This window comes from Cetorhinus maximus, chromosome 2, assembly GCF_964194155.1.
Source record: "Cetorhinus maximus chromosome 2, sCetMax3.hap1.1, whole genome shotgun sequence".
Classification (NCBI taxonomy): domain Eukaryota; kingdom Metazoa; phylum Chordata; class Chondrichthyes; order Lamniformes; family Cetorhinidae; genus Cetorhinus; species Cetorhinus maximus.
Genome location: NC_135880.1, coordinates 163,312,308 through 163,334,708, shown reverse-complemented (window position 1 = coordinate 163,334,708; position 22,401 = coordinate 163,312,308). Strand labels below are relative to the sequence as shown.

General features: G+C 43.1%; 1 protein-coding gene across 4 annotated transcripts in view; it reads left to right on the top strand.

Annotated features, from left to right (window-relative positions):
• The window catches only part of LOC144699404 (lysine-specific demethylase 4C-like), a 477,121-nt gene extending 468,171 nt beyond the window's left edge, over positions 1 to 8,950 (top strand). For 3 of the 4 annotated variants that reach the window (XM_078570575.1, XM_078570572.1, XM_078570571.1), the window contains one exon: positions 7,729 to 8,950. In XM_078570575.1, coding sequence (XP_078426701.1) covers positions 7,729 to 7,899 — 171 coding nt within the window. In that variant the 3' untranslated portion in view covers positions 7,900 to 8,950. Of the gene's footprint in view, positions 1 to 6,057; positions 6,699 to 7,728 lie in introns of those variants that run through there. The other variant, XM_078570573.1, reaches the window with a different exon arrangement.
• The last annotated feature ends 13,451 nt before the right edge of the window (positions 8,951 to 22,401 follow it).

The following is a 22,401-nucleotide window of genomic DNA, read 5'->3' as shown; positions in this document are numbered from 1 at the left end:
ACCTTTTTCTGTGCTATAGGCCTCTATGACTCTATGACTAAGAGTGTCAGTTTGAACTTGGAAGAGCAGAATAATGTCATGAGCTGGGGAAGATTAGACTGTGCGAAGAGTTCATCCTGAATGGAGAAAGGAAGAACACTTCCCACAGGAACTGGGACAGTTTGAGAAGTGTCTCTTTGAACGGCATGGGGGAAGGGAAGTGTTCAAGTACCTTTTGGAAAACTGATAATTTGATTGATGTATTGAAATATCACTTTGCTTTTCATTTTTTCAACATTGAAAATATATATCAATTTTGAAGTAAAGTGTTTGAAATTAATCAGAATTCCCAAGTTTTGATATAAAAATTAAAACTTTTCTCAGAGTATGTCTTGGAAATGCACTTAATTTTGTTTTTTTTCCAGCCTGATTGGAATAATCTTATGACTGGATAGGGCCCTGCTTGCTGTTATGTGTGTTTTTCAGAAATAAGTTAAACATTTTTAACTTCATATTAGCTGCATGAAATAGAAAGAAGCTTCAAAAATTTGAAGAAAAATAATTTCCAAAGAGCAAAAATAAAGCCATTTTGAACAGCAAATTGTGCTATTTTGGCTGGGAAAAATGCAAATCCCAACTTCATTGTAGATTCTAAAACACTGGGAAAATTCCCTATAGAAAATAATTCCATGTGATTGATATTTGTTACTTATCAATCAGGCATTCATGTACCTGCGGGGTTATTTTTTTCTCCTCCAAGTGAACTAACAAATGTTTGATGTATCTACAGCTTATGTTATAAGCCTATTTAAATATCTGTCAGTGTGCTGTACTTGGCCTTTCTTGAGTTGTCAGCCTTTTGATGCTGTGTCAGCTTTTGTTAGTCTTCTAGGTTGGAAACTATGCATCATGGATTTTTATTGTTTTGACATTATGAATATGAAAGGGGATTGAGCAGCATCACTGGGGAGTTTTACACAACATCCCTCAGTCAGGGATAAAGGAAGAACATTTTGAACTGTGAATTTCCAAATGCCTCCCTCTTTCCCCCCTCCCGTTTTTTTTATTCTTTCTTGGGGCGTGAGTGTCGCTGGCAAGGCCAGCATTTGTTACTCATCCCTAATTGTCCTTGAGAAGGCAGTGATGAGTCATGTTCTTGAACCCCTGCAGTTCATCTGGTGTATGTACACCTACAGTGCTGTAAGAAAGGGAATTTCAGGTTTTTGACCCAGCAGCAGTGAAGGAACAGCAACATAACAGCAGATCAGGATGGTTTGTGGCTTGGAGGGGAACTTGCAACTGGTGATGTTCCCATGCACCTGCTGCACTTGTCCTCCTTAAGTGTAGAGGTTGAGGGTTTTGGAGGGTACTATTGAAGAAGCGTTGACAAGTTGCTGCAGTGCATTGTCTATATGGTACAGACTGCTGCCACTGTGCATTGGTGGTGGAGGGAATGAATGTTTAAAGTGGTGGATGGAGTACTGATCAAATGAACTGCTTTGTCCTGGATGTTGTCGAACTTCTTGAGTGTTGTTTAAGCCATACTCATTCAGGCAAGCGGAGAGTATTCCCTCACATTCTTGACTCATGCCTTTTAGATAGTAGACAGGCTTTGGGGAGTCAGGAGCTGAGTTACTCCCCACAGAATTCCCAGCCTCTGACTCTGGCTCTTGTAGCCACAGTATTTATATGGCTAGTCCAGTTCAGTTTCTGGTCAATGGTAACACCGAGGATGCCAATGATGAGGGATTCAGTGACAGTAAAGCTGTTGAATGCCAAGGGGAGATGATTAGATTCTATCTTGTTGAAGATGGTCATTGCCTGACACTTGTGTGGCATAGATGTTACTTGGCACTTATGAGCCCAATCCTGAATGTTGCCCAGGTCTTGCTGCATATGAACAAGGACTGTTTCAGTATCTGAGGAGTTGCAAATGGTGCTGAACATAGTACAGTCATGATGGAGGGAAGGTTAGTGATGAAACAGCTGAAGATGGTTGGGCCTGGGTCACTACCATGTGTGATTCTTGCAACGATGTCATGGGACTGAGATGATTGGCTCCAACAACCACAGCCATCCTCCTTTGTGCCAATATAACTCCAACTATTGGGGAGCTTTCTCCCTGATTCCCATTGACTTCAGTATTGCCTACTGGTACATACTTTTGTAAGATAGCCTGGGACATGCATATTAATAATACTTTCCCTTAATTTCGATAGATTCTCCTTTAAATATATTTTCATAGAATCACAGGTTGTTATGCCGATGCCAAATCGCAGCAAGAGCAACTCAGCTGGTCCCACTCCCCTACCTTTTCCCTTTAACCCTGCAGTTTCTTTATATTCAGGTGTTTATCTAATTTCCTTTTGAAAAACACAATTGAATCTGCCTCCACCACACTTCCAGGCAACACATTCCAGATCCTCATCACCCTGTAAAAAAAAAAGTTTCCCCTTGTCTCTCTTGCTAATCATCAACTCTTCTGCCAATGGAAACAGATTCTTTCTATCTACTCAGTCTAGATGCCCCCCCCTCCCCAACTTTGAACACCTCTTCCAAATTTCTTCTCAACCTTCTCTCCTCTAAGGAGAACAACAGTAACTTGTCCAATCCATCAACGTAACTGAGCTCCCTCATCCCTGGAAACATTCTCATGAATCTTTCCTGCATTCTCTGTAAAGCCCTCATGACCTTCTTAAAGTGCGCTGCCCACAACTGGGCACAATACTCCAGTTGAGGTTGAACCAGTGCTTAATAAATGTTCATCATAACTCCCTTGTTTTTGTACTTTTTGACCCTGTTTATAAAGCTCAGGATCCCAAATGCCTTTTTAACCACTTCATCAATCTGCTCTACCATCTTCAACGGTTTATGCACATTCACCACTACCTTCTGTTTTCTGTCATTCAGCCAGCTTTGTATCTATGCTGCCACTACCTTTTTTATTTAATGGACTTCAACTTTGCTGACAAGGCTATTATGTGACATTTAATCAAATGTTTTTTGGAAGTCCATGTAAATCACATCAACTGCATTATCTTTATTAACCCTCTCTGTTACCTCACCATAAGATTCAATCAATTTAGTTAGTTAAGTACAAGTTATTTAAGTACAGTATGCCTTTAACAAATCTGTGCTGGCTTTCCTTAATTACTTTACACTTGTCTAAGTGACCATTAATTTGCCCCAGATTAACTTTTCTAAATCTTGTCTACCACTAAAGTTAAATTTATTGGCCTATAGTTGCTGGGTTTATCTTTGCACCTTTTTTTGAACAAGGGAATAACATTTGCGATTTTCCAGTCCTCTGGCACAACTCCTATGTCCAGGAAGAATTTAAAGCTTATGGCAGCACCTCTCCAAATTCCACCCTTACTCTTCTCTGCGTTCTCAGATGCACCCCATTCTGTCCTGGTGACTTAACAACTTGAAGTACAGCCAGCCTTTCTAATACTTCTCTTTATCAATTTTTAGTCTTTTTAAAAAAATTCATTCGTGGAATGTGTGTTGCTGGCTAGGCCAGCATTTATTGCCCTTCCCTAATTGCCCTTGAGAAAGTGGTGATAAGCTGCCTTCTTGAACCACTGCAGTCCATGTGGAGTAGGTACACCCACAGTGCTGCTAGGGAGGGAGTTCCAGGATTTTGACCCAGCGACAGTGAAGGAATGGTGATATATTTCCAAGTCAGGATGGTGAGTGGCTTGGAGGGGAACTTCCAGGTGGTGGTGTTCCCATGTGTTTGCTGCCCTTGTCCTTCTAGATGGTAGTGGTTGTGGGTTTGGGAAGTGCTGTCTAAGGAGCCTTGATGATTCCTGCAGTGTTCTCACCCCATTGAAATTGGCCCTCCTCCAATGAAGTATTCTTATTCTGGATTGCTTATTGTGCTTTTGCATGGCTAACCTAGGACATCTGATCCACTTGACCCACCTCATTCCGAGAACCAGATCCAGCAATGCCTCCTTTCTCATTGGGCCGGAAATACCAGAGATATATTGATACAAAAATTCTCCTGAATGCACTTCAGAAATGCTTGCCCCTCTCTTCCCTTTACACTATTGCTATCTCTATCCAAATTAGAATAATTAAAGCCTCCCATTATCACTACACTAGCATTTTTGCACTGCTGCATTTTCCCTACAAATTTGCTTATCTATATCTTTATTAGTCAGTGGCATATTGAATACATCCAGTAATGTAATGATACATTTATTGTTTATTATATCTAACTAAATAGATTTTGTCCTTGACCCCTTCCTGATCTTCTGCAGCAGTGTAATATTCTCCTTGATCAGGACTGCCACCCTTTGTCCTTTCTTTCCTTTCCTATTTGCCCTGATTTTTTTTTGAGCTACTGTTATCATCACAACATCATATTCCCATGTGGCTATTGTTACGGTCAGGAGAGAGATAGGCAAACTGTACCTATTTCTTCTTACCACTTATCCGTGAGCAGAAGGTGTTTTGAATTATATTTTTAAAAATATGCAGTGTTGTGTTTTCCCAATTCTTCAGTTTTTGTGATCCAATTTATTAATAATACGCAGCAAACTGGAGTTAAGATGAACTCAGAATGTTAAGTTTATATCACATTCAAAACCCGGGGGAGGAATGTTAGCAACTTCCCACTTCACACACACACGCACACCATAAGAGGGAATAGAACAAAGGAGTTTTACAATACGAGAACCACAGAACTGAACATTAGTTCACGTGATTTCCAGAGTCCAAAGTCAGAGCCCAGTGAGGAATTCTTTCACATAGGCATTCAAGTTCAGTTGGCTGAAGACCAAAGTTTCAGTATTTGCTTTTCAGTTGGTGCTGACTACAAGATGAAGTAGGTACACTGAGACAGAGTCAGTTCTGTTTGCAATGGTAAATAATATTCCAGCAGACACAGGTTTTGAAGTACAGGCTGTTGTTCTGCCTGGAAGGGCCTGCTTTTTGGTGGTTTACCATTTGGATGAACAACAGACTGACTATTTCTCAGTTCGCAAAGGCATATAGAGATTTTAAAATGATCACTTGAGTCGTGTGGCCTTCCTTCCCCACAATGACTTCAAAAAGGATGTTTATTCAGTGGCTGAAATGAGCTTTGATTTCAGGACTGATAATGATCCAGTCATTTGTTATTGAAAGAGTATTATCCATATTGAGTGTCTCATGTTGGGAAGCTATTGTCTAAGCAGACCCACTGACTCTGCTAGCAAGGTGAGCTTATCAGATGCAAATGACATTCCTTTGGTTCCCTTTTAAAATGGACCTGGTCAGTCCCAGGTGTGATATAAGTCTGTTCGCACCTATCTGGCCATAACGAACTTCAATGTGCGAGTATCCTGGTTTCATGATTCCAAGGGGTTTGTACAATGAGGTGTGAGATTCCACAGTTGAGAAAATAATTATTTTGTTCTTGTAACTCCTCGGGGTAGTTCCCAGCCAACCCTGTGTTCATGTGACTTATTGCAGCCAACTTTTTGGTTCAGCAGGAAATCCATTTTTTAAAAATAGCAATAAGGATAAAGTTTTGAACATGCGGTGTTGGATTTCTTCTCATGTCATAGGAGCCCAGCACTATTTACACCTGCAGCTCACCAATCTTATTTACCACACATGTATAGTAAGCCTAATTTAGACTTTATTGCATTCCCTCTTGGTCTGACTCAAACTAATTCCTTACCATTTCTTACTCTATTTCTGACTCTCCCAAACCTTTGTGCACTTTGTTTCTGCTTTTCCCAACTGAATTTTTTTTTATATTTAAAAAAAAATCACTTTGTCAGTCACTCTTCTCCTTCACAGAAACATGACCCTTCCTCCTTCAGGGTGAGAAGGTGGGGGGCACTCTCTCCCTCTAAGCCCTATTCTTTTATTTTGAAGCAGGCTTCCTTATCAGCAACCCCTCCCCACCTCCCCACCACACTCCCGGCACCTCCATTGGTCCGACTGCTTGATGCATCCTGCATTACTAATCCTAGCTAGCTGCATCTTCTACTTGGTGGTTCCACTTCGTTCTAGGATTGGATTCTTTGCTACAGAACTCATGATTGAACATGAGACCAGCAATTTCCATTTGTGGTACAGAGTGCGGTTCAGTATGAAGCACCAGGTGTGAAAAGCAGCCAGAACCAACAGCATGCCAACTGGGGGAAAATGCCTGCCAACTGATTCAAAATCTACAGCTCCCAATCAACCTTGAAAGTGGGCCAGTGGCGTATAGTTGCAATGAAAGGTGCAGTGCTAATGTGAACTGGGAAGGCAAATGCCAGCACGGACTGAGAGAAGGGGAGGAGAGTAAACTGGAGCTTGTCATAATGAAACCTGAAGTTTGCCCCAACATTCCATCACTTGCATGGTGGAAAGTTATGACAAAAATTTAAATGTTTTTCATTCTTGAGGAGAATTGGGAGTCATTTGGGTATAAATTATGAGGATATTAAAACATTTGTCTTCGAGGACTAAATAGCTACACATCACTGCATCTCGAGCAGCACATATGAGGTTTAAATTTGTGTTCCCATTGATTTCCATTTTTTTTCAAGTTGACATATCTTAGTGTTCTAATTCAGGATTTATCCACAAAAATACAACTGCACTAAAAGCAACCGTTTCCTGGTCTACAGGCGGTGCTCTTCATCTCTTCCCCACTTCTTTTCTCCCCCTCTATTCATGCTGGCATTCTTCTCCCTCCTCACACTTCTTACTGGAACTTCTCTCTCCTCTACCCTTTTAGACTGGCATTCTTCTATCCTTTTTCAGTTCATGCTGGCACTCATTCTCATCAAAATGACACACTTCTCTCAGTTTATCTGCCCCCCCCCAAACCCTCGGTTCACATTGGTAGTTTCCTCACTGTCTGTCCTCAGTCCACCTTTGCACTGGCACTTTTCTCCCCTTTTAATTCATGCTCTTTTCATCCTTGCTCAGTTTACTCATTTCCCCTTCCTGCAGTTTGTGCTGACATTTGTTTCCTAGTTCACATTAAAATTGTTCTTCCTCAGGCCCACCCCACCCCTCCCATTCAAGTTGGCATCCTCTTTTTTTTCCATTTGACAGTGTTCTCTCTCTCAGATCATGATGCCTTTAATTTATTCTCTCTGACCCTCCATTCCTATTGGCTGCCACCCACTTTCAGAACCTTTTCCTGGTCCTATCTCATGTAATTCCTGTCCATGGCAGCGTTTCACTCTGGAAGTAAGATTAGGAGCAACAATGGTGGCAGAGTGGGGAGCACCTGGGCATTAAGAGGTGTACCCTAGTGGCATTACACTGCAAATACTCATTGATGTCCCTGCTCCCGGCTTGTCTCTGATGAACATAAAATATTAAACAATAGGAGTAACTGAGGTTGGAGTTGTGCTCTACCTGCAAGATGGCATCCTAGAGTGGTTTAAATATTCTCTTTTAAATGATATTTATGCACTTGTTTGTTTAATATTGCTGGTATGAAATAATGCAGCATTGAAAACCATCAGTAACACCTGTGAAATAGACATATTACATGCTGAAAATGGTGCAGATGCCTAATTTGATTTAAGTAATCCTGTGTTCAGTAGCAGTCTGCCTTTTGACTATGTACTCAACATCTGTAACATCCCGTTCTCTTTACAAAAGCACAGATATTTTAGCCCTGATTGTTTATTTGACGTTGAAGCCAATAGAATAAGTGAAACAGCAGCTGCATAGAGAGCCTTTCTGTAGATTACCAATGTTTGAGCTTTTGCACTTCCCTGACAATGTATCTTTGTTTCTTAGTCTTCAGCTTCAGATATGCGCTATGAAGCTACATTTTCCACTGAGAATGTTCAGGCAAAGAAGCGCCCACGGGTCCTGAATTCTAAGTTCATGAATGAGTACGTGGACGATCCTGGTTATCGCACATTCTTGGGGAACTTCTTCCAGACGCATTGTCGCCAAGGACAATAAAATCATGCTGACAGCCAAAAAGAGGAGAACTATTTTGATCAGGACATGGAATAAGAAGTCTGAGAGCTACTTTGGATGCATAACAGCACTCGGTACACAACATTGTATTACATATTTTACGTAAAAAGTGAAGGATTGAAGTTAATTCATTTCCATCACATAACAGACTTAATGCCTCCCTCCGTCCCAGCCCCCCACCCACCTCTCTTTTGAAGAACATAAAGGGATGAAGAAATATCTGGATATTGCTTCTCAGAACAAGAACTTTTGCTGATATGAATGGTTTTTCAAGTGTCTCAAAAATAGGTTCCTATTTGGAGCCTGTATAAAAAAAATTAACATGCTTATGTGTACTAAAATATTTTTTATATTATTATTGCTACGGTTTCCAGTAGCATTTGTTGTGCTTGTTTTTAGCCTTTTAATTTTATTGACACTGTTACTGAATCACTCTTACTTGGTTCTTTCGCTTTTATTCAGCCAAACTTTGCAAAAGAGAAAGGAAGTATCCATTGCTGCCTAATGGCAGGTTTTTATATATTTAATAAAAGACAGATAAGTGACAGATAGTTTGCAAACAAGTACATTTTATGTTATTTGGTACTCATCAGTTATAAAAGAAACTCTTGAGGATTTTTAAATTGTTATCAGGAATACTTTTCTATTCTGTAAAACTAGATAACTGCTTTCTCATGGGGTAAAAAAAAGCATAAGAATCCTACAGCATTTTTGAAGTAGACATTAAGGATGTTTAGTAAGAATCCTTTGCCTCACTTAATCCTTTGCCTTTAGCATTTAGGTGAGTGACTTTGTGGGGAGATAGTGGGTGATTCCCACTTGGGAAAAAGGGTTTACACTTGAGGGGTTAATTGTAGCAAAGGTGTGTGAAGTTCAAATCATTTGAAGCGCTCTCTTAAAACCAGGAACACACAGCTCCTGTATTATAGCTGTTTGGCGTAATTGTTATTTTATGGTTATTTAATGTAATTTCCTCTTTAAATACACTAAAGTTTATGAATGGGCAGAGTAGAATAAAACAGCCAGCACTGATCATCTTCTGGTCTTCTGAATTCATCAATTCTGCTGAACATTTTGTCTAACAGTATTGCAGCACAAAGGATCTGTTTGTCCATGGCTATATTTGAACCTTTTGTGAGGTGAATGTGTGCTGCTTTTCACTGAAAATGTATGTGATTTCGATATCTTGTAGCATGTTATCTGAATTGCTCTCAATAGCCCACATAAAGCATGTTTAGCCTTAAGGAATTAAAACTAATTGCAATGTGCTTCACACCATTCTGCACAGCATCTCCCAGAAGTCAGTCTGCATTTCCAACAAAATTCGAGTTATATTGTCCATTATACCTTTAAACAACAAACATTTGAACTGGTCTTTTGAGTATATGTTCAGTTCAGTATTTGCCTTTTAAGAGTACTTGCCAACCCGCTTGTGGATCATTTCATTGATAACCATATTCTGAAATATGCCTCCATCTTTTTTAAAATATACATCTGGAGAAGGGGTTACTTATTAAAGGAGATAATTACCTGAACATTAGAATGAGGACATATAATGCAAAACTGTGTTTGATCACCTATAAAGCAGGTGTCACAGCATGTTTTCACACTGTCCTTTTAGCTCCGTGACCTGAATTTGAAACTAGCCCAAACTAGTGCAATGCAAGTTTTAGGCAGCTATATTTTTTTAATCCCCTTCACAGTTCTGAAGCACCATGACATTATTTATTCTGCATTAAAGCTTATGTGAATGCAAGCTGTCTGCTGAAATTCCTTGTTGAGGTGGGCCAAGAAGTAACCTGCACAAACCTGCAATTTCACAGGAAAGGCCATAACGTTGATATAGAGAGTGGAACAGTTTTTATTAGTTTAGATTAAGGCAGATAGTTGGGACACAGCAGAGGGGGATTTACTTTATAGGTGGCCTGTAATATACCTGGCCTCAGAGTGCTTGTTGCTGATTTTTGGCACTCAAGTGTTACATTCCTCAGTAATACTCACCATAATGACCAAAAAAGAAATGTACGCACGAGTATAAACTAATGAAAATATACTGTATGCTTAAAAAATTGTGTCATAAACCTGCCCATCCCTTAAAGCCTCCAGGACTTCTCAAATGAAACAGATGCAAACACTTAGGGAATTGGTGCAGAAACCTAGCCAGCCCTGTAATACAAGTTTATCTTCCAATGCATCCGCTCACTATGATTTAACAACTTGCATCTCAGTTCAGAACATTTTTTAAGTTCAGATTAAGATGATTGCATTTCAAATATTTTGTGAGCAAGATAACAGTCAGTGCAGTACAGATCTTTTTTTTCTTGTGCTACAATAGATCTTAAACATTCACGGATTTCCAATGTTCAGATTGGCTGCCAATTTAAGCAACTGGGGCCTATCCTGCAGTAATCTCTTCTCATTTTGTCAGACAGGGGTTTTATCTTTTGTTAGGACCAGGCAAGGAAGGGTGGAATGGCTCCCCTCTTTTCCCTCTCCTCATTTGACTGCAACAGGTTTTTGTTTGAAAAGAGTATACTTGCTAATTCAGCGATTACTTGACAGTTTATGCGCTGTGATCATAAAAGAACAAATAGGACAGGTTTCCTTAAATGTAATAAACAAAGAGGTTAGGTTTATCATACTTAAACTAGTCTAAGTAAAATAATAAAGTATGCAGCAACTTTTGCGTGCGCAAAAAGCTCACACACACGCACACAAATACAGATTACAGCGTGGGGAAGGATAGGTTGGCCAAATTAGGGTCCATAAAAAAGTAAGCGTATATGGCCTGTAGTTTTGTGACTTGGCTGAATTCAATGGTCTTGATGCTTCTGATGTAAAGGTGTGGATGACTGAGTTGGTTGTTTGTTGAGAATCGGTAGTGCTGGCTTGGATTCTTTTAAGAAATCTCTCTCTGCAGCAGGGTGTCCTTGGCTGATCACAGCCAGCAAGCAGGGCTCGAAGCTTACCAGGTGAGTTGGAGAAAATAGGAGGTAGGAGGGACCCCACTTAGGTCTTCTCCCTGAGCTGCTTGCCCTCAGTTCTGCTGAGAAAATATGTGCTTAAAACATGCAAATGGTTCTCTAGTCATGTGACCTTCCTCCAACTGGCAGACAGACTGACTCGGCTCCTATGAATTGGACGGTGGAACATAAAGTAATGCAAATTCGGGTTAGACATCTTGGGCTGTGAGTTGAAGTCACTTTAGTCTGTTTTTTTAAAAGTCTGAATTCAATAGTTCAATTCATGTTTCTAGCTGGTGGATTAAAATCATTATTTGGCATAAAGCACATCTTCAAGACACTTTCAACTGTACTCAGCTACATGTGTTTGCTTTGTGTTTTATTATGTTATTAATTGTGGTTTTTTTGCTCTGATTTATTGCCACCTCTCAACTTTTCAATCCATAACAGGTGAGTTTGTTTATGAGGCATATAAACTTGGTGTGCCCCTGTTGAATTGCCAAGTAAGCTAACCAAGGATCCTTTTATATTCTCTCAGTTATGTGTTTAAGCACTTTCTGTTTTTTGGATCTTCCCGTTTTACGGTATCAGCCCTTCTATGAGGTCACTAGTCCATGTTTCTGTCACTCCAGTATCAGTATCATTGGTCTAGAAAGAGATCAAGACTTCCCTTGTTGAAAAGCGAGTTGTGCAAATGATTGATCTCTCTTTGCGTGTGGGCAGAGGCACCACAATTGATTTCAACATTCCTAAGTCAGTGTTTCCAATCCAGGCTAATGTGTAGTAATCTCCACTATAAAGTTTACATGAGCGGACATTGGGTCTAAGATTGGGCTCAGGTATGTTTCCATCCATGGTTGACTGTCCCATCCAGATCTACAGATGAAGGCAGAACTCATGGGCAAGTTGCTAGAGGGCTGCCTGTTGAACTTTATCCTAACAATGGGAAAGGAAGAAACTAGTAGCACTCAGTTTAGTTTTCTCAAAGTTAGTCACACCAACTTTTACCTTTTCTATTGAATGCATTATATAATGGTGCAGGAGTGACAGAATTGGATCAAATAAACTGTTATGCAGTACTTGAGCTAAAATATGGCTCAAATCCATAAAATGTGAGCATTTTGAATTGTTTTAAGGCCAGCCACCATGAATTTGTTAAAGACAAGCTCTGCTTGACAAATCTGAGCTTTTTGAAGAAAATTGAATAGGCAAATGGCACACAGTCAATATGTACTAGTATATGTATTTTCAGACAGCATTCAGCAAGGTGATTTAGAAGATGCACATTATAGAAATTCAAGTGTATGATGTAAGAGGAAATGTAGCAGCATGGACAGAAAGTTAGTTGACAGGAAGCAAAGATTGGTTATTGCTCAGTTTGGAGAAGGGTTGGGATGGTGCACCGCAGGGGTCAGTGTTAGACCCATTTTGTTCTTGGAATATAAAGATGATTTGCAACTTGGGCATGGGAACAGGTTCTCAAAATGTGCTGATAACAAAAGAAGGGTGGAGGCTACTTTGCAAACAACAAGGAAGAAAATAAAGACTTCAGGAAGTGAGACAGGTTAGCAGATCGGGCCAAACATGCAAATGCAATTTAATATAGAAAAGTGTAAGATAATACATTTTAGGTGGGAAACAAGGATCAGGAGTTTTCACTCAATGGGAAGATACTGAAGGATGTGGATGAATAAAGAGACAGACATTCTCTGAAAGTGAGAGTACAGGTAGATAAAGCCATAAAACAACTCAACAACATTTTGGTTTCATTAATAGTCATAGATCAGTAGGTTAGACTGTAGTTACAGTACTGTGTGCAATTTAGGAGCATCTATTATAGAAGAGGCACTAAAAGTAGAAATCAGACATGATTGTGCCAGGGATGGCAAACTACAATGAGTAACTGGTACTATTTCAACTGAGAATAGTGGAGGCTAAGAGAAGATTCAATGGAGGACTTTAAAATGATGGGAGGAATTGCCAGTGCCTGCTGGCATTGGACATGTTCAGTGCCGTGAGCGGACAATATGGCGAGAAGGCCAAAAATCGGTTTCACAACGTCATGAAACTAATTTGCGATCGTCCGTTCAGCCCGTCGATGGCGGGCCACATTCTTTGCCATCGGATGTTGGGAACCTCATTGTAAGACATCAGCATATCATTATAAGGCCAGCTCGCCAGGCTCATTCACCCCGCCTTCCACCTGCTGGATCATACGCCCATGCCAGCATAAAAACACGCCAGGGAGAACATGTCTTGGCAGGTGTGTGTGACATGCAGAAGTTGGGACTTGCCGCCAGGGCCTCGCTCAGATAGCAGTCATCCGAGGAGCAGAAGATGCTGGAGCCTGACAGCAACGGCACACTGAAGGAACGTCCATGGCATGCTGGGTGGATTCTCAAGGACATGGCTCTGCTGCAAAGTACCTCACAGAAGTTGGAAAGTCATCGTTGATGTTCACAACAGATAATGGTTCAGGGTGTGGGAGAGGAAGGTCTAGGAATGACTGGGAGAGGAAGAGGCGTCGGGGGGGTGAGGTTGGGAAGGCGGCAATGAAGGTGTCAGGGGTGAGGTTGGGAGGAGGAGAGGGTGTATGGGGAAGAAGATATCAAATGGGGAGGTAGGCGTAACAGGGTGGGAGATGTAAAGAAAGGAGTTCGGAGGGGAGAAGGAGTGCAGAAAGGGGAGTCCAGGGGAGGAAGGAGTCCAAAGAGAGGAAGGAGTGCAGAAAGGGGAGGGAGTCTGGAGGGGAAGGAGATGGGAGTGAGTAAGGGTGAAGGAAGATATAAAGGTGGAGGAAGGAGTCCAGAAGGTGAAAGGATTAAAGCTGGAGAAAGAAGTCAGGATGGCTGAGGGAGTCAGGAAGGAGGAAGAGTTAAGGCTGAAGGGAGGAGTCAGGAGATGGGAAGGACTAAAGGTGGCGGAAGAAGTAAGGGTGTCAGGAAGAGGGAGGGACTAAGGGGGACAAGGGGTCTGGATGGGGAAGGGGTTCCAGGGGGCGCAGGGATCCGGAGATGGGGGAGGCGGAAAGAGGCCTGGAAGGAGTGGGTGAGAAGGGGTCCGGAGGGGGGAACGGGTCCCGTGGGGGGAGGTGGGAAGGGGAAGGGGTTCCGTGGGGGGAAGGGGTCCAGAAGGGGAAAAGGTCCGAAGGGGGGGATGTCCGGTGAACATGCAAGGGAGGAGTCTGATGGATTCATGACTCACTCCTGGGAAGCCAACTGGGGATGGCCGTGGTATGAAGGAACGGTGAGAATGACCGAGGGCAGAGTAAGGCGTTAGCATGGTAGGGTGAGGGTTCGACAGTAGCAGTAGAGGGGACGGTGAGGGTGGTTGGTGGGGACACAGACCCTGGAGGTGGGAAGGAGGAGGTCAGGAAGGTTAATGTGGATGGGGTGGGATTTTTGTGAAGGAAGGGACTGTGCACGTTCACCAGGACATCCCTGAATGAAAAGGGTTGTGGTTGGTAGGTCATGGAGGGGAGGTGGAAGGTGATGCCAGGGGGGTCGAATTTGATGGAGGAATGGAAATGGGTGACTGAGGGTGGGTAAAGGATTGGGAAGCGAAAGTAAAATGAAAGTCCAATCGAATGTGAAACGAGTGTTGTGATGGGGGAGATCAGGTACTACATGGGAGTGTGATCAGTGGGTGGTTGGAGATGCAGGTCAGCTCAGATGGACAACTGAAAATAGACCCCAGCAGGCAGCATTGAAAATGCTGAGGACATTAAGATGAGTGTGATACGGGAAGGATCCATGTGCATCAGGGAGTACTTGCATGAGTCTCCGAAAGGCCCTGCCACACACACTTCTCCTTCAGAATCACTTGTGGGCCAGCTGCTCGCTCCGTGGTGGCACAGGATGAGGTTGGGCTCACAGGCAAAGAGGATTTGGAGTGAGTGGGCAGCCTCTGTGATTCCTGAGTGGATGACCCAAGAGTGTCCAGCTGCCGCTGCTCCTCCCTTTGGGTGCCTGAGGGCCCCAGCCTGACTCATTGAGGGCAAGGAGCATCTGGAGAGACGTCGAGGTGCCCTGTTCCCTCTTGGGTTACCACTGCAGGAACTCGCCCATGGCTCCCGCGATGGAGTGCAGATCTGCACGCATATGTGCACTCTGCTGGACCAGGGTCTCCATGGCGTCCGCTATCCTTCCCATAGGACCTCCATACATGCACATGTGGGCACCCCATCATCAGAGAGCAGGCAGATGCACTCCTCCGACTCGTGTGCCACTCTGAAGGCTTCCAATAGCTCTGTGTGATGTTCCCACACCTTCTGCTGACTCTCCACGATGGGTTGGAAGGCCTAATCCAGAAGTTCTTCATCTGACTCGGACCTCACAGATGCCTGTTCCCCATCAGCCCTCCGAGTGCTGGGGAGCTCGGCTGAACCTGCCGCCTCCTGCTGCAGACGCTTGTCCATTCGGTTACCACCAGATTGTGAGCCCGAGCCTGCTCTAGATCTAGGTGCCACTGAGGTTTCTGTCTCTGCACTGGTGGAGGGTGTTGGTAAGCGCTGTGATTGGTCTTCCAGGCTGCTTATTTCCAGCTCTTTTTCAATGGAGAGTTGTCCTCTTGGCTGGAGGTGAGGACCTGGATGGAGCTGAGGGACTGGCTGGCTGAGGGTGTTGGTCACTTGGCAAAGCTTCCTGTGAACCAAAGTAGAGATAATTAGTGCATGGCAGCAGAGTCAAAAGCAGGAGAGAGAGCACTCACATTTGCGTTGAGAGGGGGATGATGTGGTGCAGGATCCTCAGGTGGGTGTTCACCTCACCGTCATCGCAGGCACGGTCCACATCCTCACCAGTCAGCATGCTGGCACAATCAAAGTGAATGAGAGGCCTCAGGTGGACCACTCCAGCCCCGATCTGGGACCTCGCCCTGCTGATGTGAACAGGCTTCTCCTGCATGAAAACAGATGGAGAAAGTGTGAGCAGGACACATAGCATTGCATGAAATATTTGTGTGGTGAGCAGAGCTATGGACTGGATGAGGACGTGAGCTCTAGAGGATATGAGCCTGATGGAGATGTGAGGATGTGTGAGAGTTAGTGATGTTATCCCTTGAGGCGTGAGATCCCTGTGGGTGTGTGATGGGTTTGTGAGTGTGTGAGTTGTGAGTGATGGGAAGAGTTGAGTTACCCTGGCGGAACGGATGAGACCATTCATCCTGTAGCGGCACTGGGTGGCTGTCCTCTTTTGCAGGGCATTGGCGCTGACCACCGCTGCCACCGCCTCCCATGCTGGATTGGTGATGCCGCTGCCCCTTCTGCGGCCAGAGCGGGGGTAGAGAACATCACGGCAGGCCTCCAAAGCGTTCAAAAGACGCTCGGGGAACACGTCACTAAACGTGCAGTCTGTTTGCCTTTTGGGGCCATGTCTTCCGTGCAGCAGTCCTGGGCTGGAAGCACAGAGGTGTGCGCGCGGCTGGACTTTAAATATGGCACCCAGTTTGATGAAGCAGCGAGGTGATGGCGTGGCGGGCAAATGAGACCACGCCCACCATCAAAATGGCGTGTTTCCTGGGAATGCATAATTAACGCAGCGGGTTTGAGACAATACGGTGTGAAAAGCCGCCTTTGCAGTCGGTGAGCAAAGCATTGGTTTACCCGCCTGCTCCGCACTTAGTGCAAACCTGGGACAATTCTGCACGGTGAAAGATTTTTATAGCGTGATTAGGGCAAGATTATTTCCTCTGGGGAGTTGGTGGCGCTGGATTGTCAATTTAAAATGATCGCTTAAGAGAAATTGGAAGAAATGTTTTTATGCAGAGGGCAGTTGGAGCACTGACCACTTTGCTATTGGGAGTGCTTGAGGCAGGGACCATTGTTTCTTTTAAGGGAAAATTGATTAAACATTTGAAGTAGAAGAAAATTTACGGCTATGGAGAGGAAAGTGTGTTCAGGGCAGAGAGATTTGTTTTGGACTGCAGCAGTTTAACATGGGATGAAAGGCCTCCTTTTGTGCTGTAAAGTTCTAGGGCTCTTGGAAGATGATTATTCAAATACAACACCGTTATGTAACACGGGCATTATGACATTCAAATGTCATCTTTGCCCTGAAATATCTTCAACTTACAGGTTTAAAAACAAGAAAGAAAAGTTTCTTAAAAAAAAGCAATAAAAGCCTTCCTCTTATCCTTCTCTATGCTTATTGAAAGAGTCCCAATAACTCGTACTATAATCTCCCATTGCTGCCATCATCCCAGACAGAGCATACTTTCATTTTTTAAACAGTTGGTAAATGACGGGAAATGGAAAAAGAAACATTTGCCTTAATATGGTTGTAAATGTAGAATGAAATTTTAAATCTCAGTTTTACCCGTTATTACCAGCAGATTACCAATCTGTTGACATTTCCCAAATCAAGGCATCTTCATTCAGTCAGGATGGTGGAATAGACAAGAACACAAATTTACCAATGTCACTACGTGCCTTGCTGTCTAGTGACAGCCATGTTCCCCATGAGAAAAAGCTAACAGCCACCTTCCCTGGTGTTGGAGCAACTGCTCCTAAAAGTTCATTGAGCTATATCAAGTCGACAGCAGACAGGCATTTCAGCCCATCTAGTCAGCGCAAGTGAATCTACTCCCCATTGAGCCTCCTCCTATTTCTCTTCTAACCCAATCAGTGCACTCTTTTGTTCCTTTCTCCCTCGTGCTGATCTAGCTTCCTCTTAAGTGCATCTATGCTATTTGTTTAGTTGTGACTGCCTTATATTTATGACCCTAGTTTTGTTTACCTCCAACACCTCCACCCCCCCCTACCCCAGCAGTGGAGACATAGTTTCCATGTGTAACAAATCAAACCCTTTTGTTATTTTAAAGACCTCTATTAGGTCAACCCTCAGTCTAAAGGCAAGAGCCCCAGTCTGTTTAATTCTACTTAACATTTATAACCTCTCAGTTCTGATATCATCCTTGTAAATCTTTTTTGCATCTTCCCCAATCCCTCTATGTCCTTTTTATAATATGAAAGTACTCTAAGTGCAGCCTTATTAAGATCCTATACAACTTTAACATGACTTTCCTCCTTTTCAATTCTATCTCTCTAGAAATGAATCCCAGTGATTGGTTTCCTTGATTTACCTTTGTATAGCCTGTGCCACTATCTGTCATTTGTGTACCTATACCTCCAGGACCCTCTGCTCCTCTATCCCAAAGAGACTCTTAGGTCTGGATTTTCACAATGATGGAGAACCTCTCCATTGTTGTGAAAATGGTGGAAGAGGCCCGAATCCAGATGTTCCACCCCTGAGCGCTGCGCCTACTATTTTCGTGGGGGTGGTGAATGCACCCAGGTCAGGATTCACCCATGCACATTTTGTGGAGGCAGCTGCCCATTGAAATCAGCAGCTGCCTCTGCTCATGTGTAATTTTGGTGTGAGAGGCGATTGAAACCCAACATGCACAGATTAGACCTGGTAGGAGCAGGTCTGGAATTTGTGGATTCATTTGGATAGCCAGCATACCCTTTTGGAGAGGCAAGATACCTCTTTGGATATGGTCCCGGGACATCTTTGGGGAGGTCAGGTGCCGTTTCTGCATAAAAAGTGCATAAACTCATTGGAACTGTGAATCTCATTGGAACTCCCAGAAACAACTGTCAAGTGTTGAGGAACTGTCAAAGGGAGCTGTCAAAAGTGCCAAGATGAACTGTCAAAAGTGTCAAGATGAACTGTCAAAAGTGTCAAGATGAACTGTCAAAAGTGCCAAGATGAACTGTCAAAAGTGTCAAGATGAACTTTTGAAAAAAAAATTGTCTGAAGTGTTAAAGAAATGATTGTTTGCTATTTGACATGAGCCTTAGGGCTACTATTATTGGATTTGTGCTGCATAACTGATTTCACAACAGCCCACTATCATGAACATATGAACATAAGAAATAGAAGCAGAAGTAAGCCATTTGGCCCCTCGAGCCTGCCCTGCCATCCAATAAGAGCTGAGTTGCGTGTGTTTTGAGTTCTACATTTCCATCTACCCCTGAGAATCTTTGATTCCCTTGCCTAACAAGAATCTATCTACCTCCACCTTAAAAATATTCGGTTACCCCACTCCCACCACCACCTGAGGCAGAGAATTCCAAAGTTGCCCAACCTTCTGAGAGAAAAAAATTTCTCCTCATCTCTACCCTAAAAGGGCGACCCCTGATTTTTAAAACAGTGCCCCCTAGTTCTGGACTCACCCACAGGAGGAAACATCCTTTCCATGTCCACCTTGTCAAGGCCGTTCAGGATCTTGTGTACTTTAATCAAACCACCCCTGACTCTTCTATACCCCAGTGGAAACAAGCCCAGCAGGTCCAACCTATCCTCATAAGACGACCCATTCACTTGAGGTATCAATCTCGTAATCATCCCTGAATCACCTCCATTCATTTACACCCTTCGTTAAATAAGGCGACCAAAACTGCACACACTATTCGAGATGCAATCTCACCAATGCCCTCTATATCTGAAGCATAACACCCTTTTGTATTCAATTCCTCTCATGGTAAAGGGTAACATTCCATTAGCTGCCTTGACTACATGCTGTACCTCCACACTATCTTTTGGTAGGGTGTAGGATGCCTGCTATTTCACGGTTTGATTGATAGCTCCAAGTGGTTATGGACTCTTTGAAGTGGAACGATGAATTCCAACGCTTGTTTTTTTCTATCAGATCATGCAATTAAAGAAAATGTTTGTTGTTATAAGGGATAATGTAGTCAAAGGAATGTTAATGTAGTAAATGGGGTTTTATGAACGAGAGTGTTTTCTTAAATAAAGTCTGCATTAGACACTTGGAACTTTATTTTATTTTATCTCAGCATAGGTCCTGAGGTCTGCCCATGGTGGATACTGTCTTGTTTTTTGTTTCAATGATGCACATAGGCCATCGACATTGTAGCTGAGCTAACTTTATTGATAACACATTTTTCTAACATAAACACATATCTGCAGTAACTGAATTATATTGAGACAGGTTCCAACATGTGCTATCTGACCTTCAATTCCCAGGTCAGGTGACCCCATATCTTGTACAGAGTACTGTATAGTACCTAATACTGGAGTCCACTACCACAATCAACTATTATCATGACATTTCCCTTTTTTAAAAAGAAATGTTACAAACAACTCAAGTATACAAAGTCTCTTATCTATTCTTTCTCACTCTGTTTTGAGCAGTCTGTTTTGTCTTATACTCATCTCTGTATCTCTGGGTTTTTCACAATTCTTCCACTGGATGTTCTGAATGGTGACAGAGGTGGTTTTGAAGGACAAGGGGCCTTCTTCAGCTCTGTGCCACTATCACCCCTTGGGTAGTTTTCAGGACTCTTGGGCTTTGTCTGGTTATCTGTTGCTTCACTGGTGCGTTCTGAATTTTTATCTTCAGTGACACTTTCTGGTTCAGAGAAGGGTTGCGTTTCATTTGTTTTCCTTAAGAATTTCCGGTTTCTCCTGTACTGTTGTCTGTTTGGAGTCTGCACTGTTTAAGACCTTGGTTCTCCTGTGATCCTGTGACAACAGCAGGATTCCAGATCCCTTCATGCTGAATCCTCACCGCCTCACCCATGTTCAGGTCAGGCAGAGGTCGGGTGCCTCGATCAAAGTACTGTTTCTGCTTCTGCTGACTCAGTTTGAGCAGGTCCTGCACGCTGTAGCCCACTGGGTGTGGAAGTAACAGTTGGGGTGTAGTTAGAAGCTTAGTTCTTAGTCTTCCCCCCATCAGGAACTGTGCTGGAGATGATCCAATGCCCTCTAATGGAGTATTCCTGAAATTCAACAGAGCCAGGTAGGGGTCTCTTCCATCCGCCTTTGCTTTCTTCAACAGGTATTTTAAGGACTGCATGGTATGTTCCACCATTCCATAGGATTGTGGATATTTGGGACTTGTCATAGTGTGGCAGAACTCCCAGTTCTGTGCAAATTTGCAAAACTCAGTGCGTGAGAATTGTGGACCGTTATCTGAAATGAGAACTTCAGGTATGCCGTGGAGATCAAAAATTGATTTTAAATGATTTATTACAGTGATGCTCTTACTAACATTTCTCAGCAGCACAGACTCAAAAAATCTTTGAGTAATAGCCTACTGCTAGTAGGTACTATTGCCAAATGTGAACAAGTCCACTCCAATTTTCTGCCAAGGCCTCTTTGGAACATTGTGTGGTTAATGTGGTTCTTTTTGTTGTGACTTACCGTACTTCTAGCACACTGCACACGCATTCACCATTTCTCCGATTTGTGCTTCCATTCCAAGCCAATACATTACATCTCAAGCACTTCTCCTGCATGTCTCTGTGCCGAGGTGACTTTTATGTATGCGCTCCAGCATTTCTTTCCTCAGTGTTGTAGGAATTATGATCTTTCCTCCCTTGAAAAGTATTCCTTCTGCAACATAAAGTTCCTCACGAAAGTTCCAGTACTCTGATATAACAGGAGGGTCTCCGCTCTGATGTGTGGGCCAGCCACTTTGTACAATCTGCTGTAGTTTTCTCAGGGTGGCGTTGTTCTTGGTCACTTCCCTGATCTCATCCAGTTTGGTTACAACCACAGGTAAGTTCTTTGTCAGCATGTGAACCTGTGCTTCCGTTTCTTTATCCTCTTCCTCCATGATGGGTAGGTATGCACGTGACAGAGTCTCTGCGATGTACATTACCTTGCCTGATTTGTATTTAACTATGACCTGGTACTTCTGCAGATGCATTAGTAATCTTTCGTTTCTTGGTGCATAGTTCAGGGCTTTTTAAGTATAGCTTCCAGAGGCTTATGAACAGATTGTACCTTGTCTTTGCCATAGTCAAATTGTTGGCAGCGTTCTAGGCCAAACATGATTACTAGCATTTCTTTCTCTATTTGGGCATACCGCTGCTGTGTTTCAGTCATTACCTTTGAAGCGTATGCCACTGATACCTTATTTTGCAAAAGGACAGCTCCCAGGCCAGTCTTTGAAGCGTCCACTGAGATCTTGACCAGCTGACTGACATTGTAATACTTCAACACTGGTGCCTGGGTCACTGTTCTCTTCAGACTGGGCAAAGCTTCCTGGTGACTTTGTTCCCATTGCCATTCCACATCATTTTGTAGAAGTTCTCTGAGATGTGCTGTCAGGTCTGACATGTTCAGAATGAATTTACCAAGATAGGTCACAATTCCCAAAAACCTCTCTAAGTCTTTCTTACATTCTGGGGGTGGCATGTTCACGACTGCTTCGATTTTATTCGGGTCCGGCTTCAGTCCCTCACTTGTTAGCACATGCCCCAAGTGCTTGATTTCATGAAGACCTATTTTTCACTTTTCCTTCTTCATCTTGAGATTCCTTTCTCTAGTTCTGGCCAGCACCTGCCTCAGTCTGTGGCCGCGTTCTTCTTGTGAAGCTCCCCAGACCAGCACATCGTCAATATAGGTTTCCACGCCCTCTAACCCCTCAAACACCTGCTTCAATGTTCTGTGGAACACGTCCAGAGCTGAATTAATACCAAAAGGTAAGTGTAAAACCTGTATCACCCGTATGGTGTATTGAAAATACAGAGATAGGAGCTGTGTCCATC